A 9267-nucleotide genomic window follows, 5' to 3' on the forward strand; every position below is an offset into this window, starting at 1 on the left:
CCCCGTCCCCCCTCTGCGCCCCGCAAAGCGCCAGGGGCTCCCGGCTGCTCTCCCCTCCTGGCCTGGCAGCCGGCAGCGCCCCGCCGGGGCTCCCCCGGGGCCGGATCGGGGCAGCCCCGCACCTGGGCGAGGCGCGCCCTGGGGCTGCCGGAGCGCCGCGCAGGTGAACCGCGCCCCAGCCTGGCGCGGCGAGTCCCAGCCGCTGCTCCCCGCCAGGGGCCACCCTCCCCGGGGCAAGGCGCGCCGCTCCCCGCGGCCGGCCGGGGCAGGGCACGCTCCGCGCTCGCTGCAAACACCCCGGCGACCCGCTCCAGGAATCCCTCGCTCTGGGCAGAGCCGGGCGCTTCGGCGGAGACCCAGGCAAGGCTGGGCCGGCCTCCCGCCTCCCATTGGTCTGGGGCAGCCCGGGAGGGCGGGGACTGCCGAGCCGGTATTAAAAATCACATGGCCGCCCTCAAAAAAGAGGCAGTAGCTCATGGAGTGTTTGAGTTGCAAACAGTGCAGCGGGGTAGGGAGCTTGGGATTGGTTTGCTGATTCCCCCTAGCCACTGGATCTTACCCTCTTTTATGTATATCCATCCCCAGCTTAAATCCACCACCAGGTAAGGAGCGCTTTATTTTAACCTACATCTGTCTGTAGTGAAGTGTGCAACACAGTCACCTCTGAAATGCCACCCTCGAATGTCTGTGCCTAAGGGGTACGGGGTTGGGGGGGGGGGATCAGTCTATATGTGTGTGTTTTACTATCAGATGTATTGATTGCACTTTTCTGCATAGTCACATGAAGGGAGAGCTTTACCATTGCTCATACACCATACAAACAGTCTAATTAATCTCACTAGCACATATAATTAGCTAGGTATGCTTGGAACACTTGAGCATCTGCTTGTGCTCATTTTTTTTTTTTTCGAGTACCAGCTGCCACCGAAGGATGTATTTTGGGGGAGGGCTGGCAGTTAGCATGAAAACTCTCCTTTCCTCTGTAGGGTGCATCCTTTTCTTTTTGCCTATTATTTCAGGGATTCTAGAACAGAGGGAAAAGGTCAAAGCACACAGAATTACAGAGTTTTAAAAAAAATTAAAAAATCTATCACCTCTTGCACAACACCATGACATTTATTCATAACACTGCACATCGACTTTAGTCTATGAAAGATGCATCAAAGCAACTTGTGGAATTCTTTCTTAATGGGTCTGGCAAAAAGAAGTAAGAAAAAAAGCCATTGTGGTTTGAGTGACTGTGGAGAGATTGCGTCATTTTAACTTGATTCATGACAGTTAAAAAAAATACATATAGGAAATGGCAGACTTATTTGTGGCTGTACTGTACAAGCTTTTCCATTTTAACCAGGCAAGTGCTTCACATGCACTTTGGAGACTGTCTATGGATAGTAGTTGCAGAACACACTTGAAGTCTATTCTGCATGTTAAAAAGATGTTTCCTCCACATCTCTACTCATCAGGCTGTATCTAGTTATGTATTCTTTTCTGTGTTCTCTGCCTTACCTTTACACTTGTTTGCTTTTCCATCCTGCTGGCCAGTACATCAACTACACCCCCTGGTGATGAATATTTCATTTGTAGTTACTTTGTCATCAACTAGAAATATCCTGAGATCGGCAAAGGAGCAGGATCTCAGATGACAGTGCCACTTATCTTTCCCCTTTTTCTCCGTACACTTTTTCCTACATCACCTACTTTTCTTTTCTCGAATGTCTTCATTGTTTTATTAAAGAAAATCTGTCGTGATCCAAGCTAGCTTAGCATTAAATACATAATTGCCTCAAATCCCCTAGCCAAAGCAAGTAGGGACATGAGGAGAGGCTGGGCTAACAACTTTTAAATAATATATGGGACTAGGGAAAGGTCACTGAGTCTTTACACCTGAAGATCTGTGACCAATAAAATAAAAGAGCATGTGCTTTTGGTTTTGCCTTATATCTTGGCAGTGTCTGTTTACTGAAGAGGGAGGAAGGTAGCAGTTGCACTCACTTAGCAACATGTGCCCTGCACACACAACGCAGGGTAATGTGGCGTCAGCTTGGGAATAACTGCCCGGATCGCTCGTTAGCAATCTCTCTCCCAACTCTTGTAACATCTCTATCTCTGAGCAGTCTGAAACCCTCCTGCATGTTTCTCTTCCACTCGTTCAGTGCAAATTACAGCCATCGGATGTAATTATTTTTCCGTGTGAGCTCTTAGAGATTTTTGTTGTTGAATCAGTGTTTGTCCAGAAAAGCTTCATTAATAGTGAAGTCCCCTTCTGTTCCCCCTTTCCAAGCCGCCCCTTGCAACATTTGAAATTCTGATCTCTCTCACTGTAGTGAATCTGTACATGTGCCAGCAACTGGTTTTAGTATTTCTCTTTGGTGAAAATGGTGTTGTTTTTCTGTGGAGAGATAAAGGGGTGAATAAAATAAGATAATTTAGTTTATGCCTGACTACATGTCATTATGCAATTCCCCCCTCCCCCCTCTGAGGGCTGTAGATTTGGTCTGCTCTTTGTACTCAGTGATAACATGAGAACGTTTGGAAAAATTAAACTTGTATTACAACTGCGCAGCAGGTGGATTCTCAAAGTAAGGCATCCTATTAGATTTTTAGCCCAGGTCCGTGCATTTTTAGCTTTGTACACACTTTTTGTGTCGGGCCTGACCCTGTATCCCTTGCAGTCCCCAAACTCCCACTGCAGTCAACTGGAAGAGTTTAGGATGCACAAAGTTCAGATCTCAACACTGGTGGATCTATTGATCTCCCCCACCCCCAAGTCAATGGGAATTTTTGCCACCTACTTGACTGGAGGCAGGATCAGGCCCATTGTGTTTCACCAGCTGTGAGTCTGACTGCTGAAGTATTGCAACCCCCCCCCGGTATCCTAGCTACTCAAAGCACACACAAGGATGAGAGGCAGTTTGTGCTGTTAAAAGACCATAGACAGCTATCCTATGACCAGCACTGTAACGTGGGGTGTGCCAGAGTTTTGTTGTCTAAACATCCAGAAAGTCTATCAACACAGGAAAGAGATACCCCCAAGGCTGCATTTCAATGTTTCAGGAATATTTAAGCCAAAGTAGGTGCAGTTTTTGCTTACAAAGGCGTAACACGTGCAGTGGCACAACTATTAACTAATAATACTGTGCAGATGTACAGTAGGTGGAACAAATGCTATCATTAGCAATGGAAATATGACAACGGTAGGTGCCTATAGCTATTTTCAGGGTTCTAAATATGGTAAGCTATTTGTAGGAATCTGCCATTGTGGTTTCCGTGATTTGTGGCATTCAAACAAATTTCTTGGGGTCAAAAAAAAACTTTTTTTTTTTTTTTTGGGGTATAAAGTTGCACATTCAGGTCCCTCAGATTTCACAGTTGTCCCCTCCCCAGACCTCTTCCCCCTTGAAATCCAAGACACAATGCAGAAAAATGACTAAATTAGTTCTAAGGCTACATATTTCCATCAACTTGGAGCAAAACCTGCTTAGAACATGGAAGTTCAACATGATCATGCTTTTTAGGATGTGGTTTATAAAAGTGATTAATCTGCAAACCAATGCAATGATTTTGCAATGAGCTATTCTTTTTCATGGAACATATAAATAGTAATTTGGCTTTTCCACTTGTATTTGGTTTTAGATGCATTTTCAAGCCAACAGAAAATATCTCAAACTGAATGTTAGACACATTCCTTCGCTTTAGAGAGCTATATATTGGCAGGAATGAGAATCTCCGTTCTTATCACCCTTCCCCCACATTAAAAAAAAAACATACAAAGGGAACTTTACACAATGCAAACAAAATATTCAGACAGGTGTAAGCTTAACAGCACCATATCATCTTTATACATTAGTATGAAAGCTACATTCAAACTGGGTATTTTGAAAGTTGAAAGCTGCCAAAATGTATCACGCACTGCAGGAGTCACAGATGACTAATCTCAGGAAATATGTGTTGGGCCACATTTCTTGTAGAGTAATTTAAAGTGTGTGTGTGTGTGTGTGTGTGTGTGTGTGTGTGTGTAAAGCAAACCATGAAGTAGCTCTTCGGGAAGAAATGTCTTATGCACATCTATAAAGATCACTTATTCTTTTTGCTTGTCACCTGCTATTTTCTTACACACGTCTGCTTACCTGTGTCCTTGTGATGCAGCTGTGAGGTGTAGGGGACAGAGGAATTAAGAGATCATATGCTGAACTCTAGAGATTCCAAATCTGTCTAGGGTTTTAACCCTGTTATTGGAACAGGGGTAGTTCCTATCCACGGTATTACTTTTTAACCTTGCCCTACCCAGGTCAGGAAGAACAGCTAGAGTGAGTGCAAACTATTTCACATACAGAAGTCTTATTCCTTGGTTGACACAATTGTGTCAGTTCTTAGAAATGAGTTGGCTTAATTTTGTTAATATCAGTTAACAAAAGACATCTTAGTGTACTCTTCCACTAATGTGATTGGCTGATCTCCTGCTGTGGCAAACCCACAACAGACTTTTTTTAAAATCAGTTAAGACTTTCTTTTTTCCTTTGGTCATGTGTGTGCAGGGGCGATTATTACAATTCATGCATTTTGCCTCCTCTGCAGTATTTCAATTAAATTTCCTGCAATACAGTAGGTGACTTAATGGATGATGCGCTTGTTAAAAGCAAACACTGGGTCTAAGCCAGACCTCTATGAAATGAGTTTGGTGCCCTCCAGTCTCAGCAAACACATCTTGTATCCACTATGCTAAGCCCTAACCGTTGACATTCACGACACAAGGGAAACTCAGGGCCATTTTCCTTTTGAAGGCAGAATCCCCTTTATCTCCAGAGAGGAAATTACCTTGTAGCCACCATCAAAGGCATCACAGAGATGTTAGGCCAATCCTGCTTCTGTTAAAGCCATTTACGAAGAACTTCAGCAGGAGCAGGATGGGGCCTCATTTGGTTTGTGTGATGATTTCCTACTGTGAATTTAATGATTGTATGGATCCCATCAAATTGCTGTGGCTTTGGTTTATATAGTTGCCAACGTAGTCTGTATGGCTTTATTCCTATAGCTGGCAAAGAATGCACAACTTTTGCTTTAATGGACTAGTAAAGGGCTAAATTCTGCACAAGTGTAATTTAATGGAAGTTAGGGGAGTATCACTAGAGCTAAATTTGGCCCAAGGAACCCATAATCCTCATAATGCACTTGTTCCTCTAATTAACGCACACCTGTATCTTGGCTGGAATAGACCCTGAGACACAGGCTTCTATGTCATTGTAAATCAACTTGAGACTTGAACAGACATGCATGTGTTCAAGCTAATTCACCATTCCAAAGTAAACCAAAGGTGCAGGGGTATGTACTAGATAGATACGTATATTTTCTGCTTTTGAGTGAATATTTCTTTAAGACCTGTAAGACATGTTCACTTTAGTGCTTGCTGCAGAAAGAGTGATGACTTCTTTGCATTACTGATGTCAGTTTTGTTGATGCATAACCATAAACAGAGAATCTCTGTGCCCCAGGACAATTCCATGAATAGAAGTGAATAGACTGAAAAACGAACCGTGTGGATTTGGAGGCTGGGGTCTTTATATAGCTTTGATTCATTGTTCTGTCCCTTTGAGTTCTAACATGCAGTTTGTCTTTCTCTTGCAGACCATGTGCTCTCCATGACGGATGTTCGATTGCTAAGCTAACGCTGCATGTCAGAAGACTCTCCTTGGTAGAGCCAAGGGTTGTTGGAAACTCCAACCTAGCCCTCTTATTTTTTTCTGTGTGTGTGTTCCTCTAGAACTTTCAAAACTGTTTCTCCAAAGGGTTTTGCAGAAACTCAGACTGTTTCCTAAAGCAGAAGCACCTCAGTCCACAACAGTAGTGATGGGCAGCGTGCGAACCAACCGCTATAGCATCGTTTCCTCAGAAGAAGATGGCATGAAGTTGGCAACCATGGCAGTTGCCAATGGCTTCGGGAACGGGAAGAGCAAAGTACACACTAGGCAGCAGTGCAGGAGCCGCTTCGTCAAGAAAGATGGACACTGCAATGTCCAATTCGTTAATGTGGGTGAGAAAGGACAACGTTACCTGGCAGACATCTTTACCACCTGCGTGGATATTCGCTGGAGGTGGATGCTAGTTATCTTCTGCCTGGCTTTCATCCTTTCCTGGCTTTTTTTTGGCTGTGTGTTTTGGCTGATTGCTCTGTTGCATGGGGATCTGGAGGAGACAACAAACTACAAATCTTGTGTCTCCAATGTGAACAGCTTCACTGCAGCCTTCCTCTTCTCCATCGAAACTCAGACAACGATTGGGTATGGTTTTAGGTGTGTCACAGACGAGTGCCCCATTGCAGTCTTCATGGTGGTTTTCCAGTCTATCGTAGGCTGCATCATTGATGCCTTCATCATTGGGGCTGTCATGGCAAAGATGGCTAAACCAAAAAAAAGAAACGAAACTCTAATCTTCAGCCACAATGCTGTTGTGGGCCTGAGGGATGGGAAGCTATGCTTAATGTGGCGTGTTGGAAACCTACGGAAAAGCCATTTGGTAGAGGCACACGTGAGAGCCCAGCTTCTTAAATCCAGGGTCACCTCCGAAGGAGAATACATCCCCTTGGACCAAATAGACATCAATGTTGGGTTTGATAGTGGGATAGACCGCATATTCCTGGTCTCCCCAATTACAATAGTACATGAAATAGATGAACAAAGTCCCTTGTATGACTACAGTAAGCAAGACATGGACAATGCAGACTTTGAAATTGTAGTAATATTAGAGGGCATGGTGGAAGCTACCGCCATGACTACCCAGTGCCGTAGTTCATATCTGGCAAACGAAATCCTCTGGGGCCATCGTTATGAGCCTGTGCTCTTTGAAGAGAAAAACTACTACAAAGTGGACTACTCTAGGTTCCACAAAACGTACGAAGTGCCCAACACACCCCTCTGTAGTGCCAGAGACTTAGCAGAAAAGAAATACATTCTCTCTAATGCAAATTCCTTTTGCTACGAGAATGAAGTGGCCCTCACCAGCAAAGAAGAGGACGAGAGTGACAATGGGGTGCCTGAAAGCATGAGCACGGACACCCTCCCAGACATGGACCATCATAACCAAGCTGGGGTGCCACTAGAACCTAGGCCGTTAAGGCGGGAATCAGAAATATGACTGACTGACTTTTTCTCTGTTATCGTTTGGTTTAAAAGAAAAGTACGTCGGTCAAAGGCACAATGAGCTGAGAGTTGGCCCAAAGCAGTTTTCAGACGATGGTACTGTTGAAGAAAGGCGTGAAGACAAGCGGTCCTGAGGAAACTAAGCCAGTTTTAGGGCTGTCTTTAGAGGAGAGAGAGCTGAAAATGAACTCTAATCACGAAGCACTAAACAATGTCTAAGTGTGACCAGAAGGCACATATATATTGTAGAATAAATTATGTATATATTTTTTTACAAAACTTGAACTTGCAGGCGAGCTTTGGTTGGGTTTTTTTTTTTTCAACTTTTTCCAGAATGCTTCTCTCTAGGGAACAAGAATGTTTTTAATGGCATAACAAAGGCAAGAATCTGCCTTATTATTATTATTATTATTATTGTTATTATTTTAAGAAAGCTGCTGCTAACTACATGGACACAAATTGTAATTATTTTGTGGCAGTGTAGTTTTTTCTTTTGTGTAATTTAAAAAAAATGTCAACATTGAATTTTGTGGGTTGAAAAGCTCGCGATCACACTTCAAAGAGGCCAATGCGGCCGTATAGTCTGAACTTCTTTTGAGGCCAGTAGTTTGATAGCTACAATCAATTTTTCTCTCTTTTCAGTTACATAAGGGGCATTATGTAACATAAGGCCAATTGGTAGCCTCCAGCAAAAATTTTTTTTCACGGGGGGATTGGAGGGGGCTGAGTTTAATTCTCTATCTAAAAATTAAGTTAAAACTACCTAAATGGATACCAAAGAAAATGCACAGTTTTGCACAGTGGAGTTTATTTCAGTGAAACAGGCTGCTTTAAACAAACAAAATTTGAACCTCAGACTTTTTTTTTTTTTTTTAAAGGGCCTCATTTTGCACCTTATTCAGAAAATAGAGTGTAAGACTCGGATCTAAGTAAGCAAGACATTTTTCTCCCCTCTGTGGGAAAACGAGCTCCCTTTCTTTCTTTTTATAAGAAGGAAAAGCGGGGGGGGGGGGGGGAGAGCAAACATCTGTTCTTTCCTGTTAGCAAAACACCAGCGAGGCTACAGCAGAAGGTCAAGTGTTATTCTACACACATTCCAAAACTGCTTCTACAACTTAGAGGGCCCTTTTAAAGCTGACCCAGCGTTCTGAGAACTGAGCCATCAGACATGCTGCAGGCGGTCATTTCATTTCCAGTTAAACTAGGCTAGAACCATGCAAAGCTGCTGATCTGCGCTAGGCTAACTCGGCTGGAGCAGGCATTTAGGCGTAGGTGAGCCGAGCAACACGTCAATCCCTGGGGAGTGGGGGGGGAGGGAAGTTGTAACAGAGCAATCTGAAAGAGCATTGGGATGTGAATGTTTTGGGAAAATGCTTCCCTTTGGCAGGGCACGGGTGTCAGACCAGGTGTAATAGTGTGCTCTGGATCATTTGAAAAAGGATTATTTGCAGATAATACTGTAAAAGAGTTCCCTCTCCCACCTCCTTTTTACCTGTAAACATCAACTGAGCTATCCGTGGAGGATGAAATATGTCATCAAGCCTTGTGACCTTTTGTAAAGCCATGGCTCTAATGGTATTTTGGCCCCCTTGCCAAGAATGCTTTAATGTTTTCTGTGCCTCTAAGATCAAGCATATAACTTAGCTGTACTTGAAGGTTCCTTGCCTGTGAATCTTCCTCAAGGAATAGGTAATGGTGGTGGTGGGGACAATAGAGTCTAGTCAACTCTTTTACAGTATTGGATCACTGTATGCCATTAAAAAACAGCTTGTTCTAGGTCTAATGTCTTCTGTAAATGGACATCTGTGAAGGCCTCTGGCCCCTTACAGCCCTGCCTGAAGGAAATGCCTGCAACGACATGGTGGTTTCTGATAAGATGGTATTTACAGAAACCTGAGTAGGTGGGTTCTATAACTGTGGAAATTTTACATTGTAAAGGTAGCTCTGGATATTCTAAAGAGGGCAGATGTTATTTAAATACAAGTTCTAAAACTATTTATGGGGGGAGGGGAGGGAATTAAACCCACAAGGCAACTTGAACACAGTCCTGGGTCATAGCCAGTGAATGCAACTGAACGCTACTTGTGCTGCTATTGTGATATTCTTGTAAAGGAAAACAACTAAACCAAAGAGT

At 43.6% G+C, this 9267-nt stretch overlaps 1 protein-coding gene across 1 annotated transcript; it reads left to right on the forward strand.

The window, feature by feature from the left end:
• Positions 1-480: 480 nt before the first annotated feature.
• Positions 481-8147, forward strand: KCNJ2 (potassium inwardly rectifying channel subfamily J member 2). Its single transcript, XM_039502354.1, has 2 exons — positions 481-602; positions 5623-8147. The coding sequence occupies exon 2, from the start codon at positions 5845-5847 to the stop codon at positions 7126-7128; it is 1284 nt and encodes a 427-aa protein (XP_039358288.1). The 5' UTR covers positions 481-602; positions 5623-5844; the 3' UTR covers positions 7129-8147.
• Positions 8148-9267: the final 1120 nt, after the last annotated feature.

The sequence above is a fragment of the Mauremys reevesii genome, linkage group 15, assembly GCF_016161935.1.
Source record: "Mauremys reevesii isolate NIE-2019 linkage group 15, ASM1616193v1, whole genome shotgun sequence".
Classification (NCBI taxonomy): domain Eukaryota; kingdom Metazoa; phylum Chordata; order Testudines; family Geoemydidae; genus Mauremys; species Mauremys reevesii.

Bases quoted from the DNA above. Each gene is read 5' to 3' on its own strand.
- KCNJ2 (XM_039502354.1), top strand. From the start codon at position 5,845: ATGGGCAGCGTGCGAACCAACCGCTATAGCATCGTTTCCTCAGAAGAA.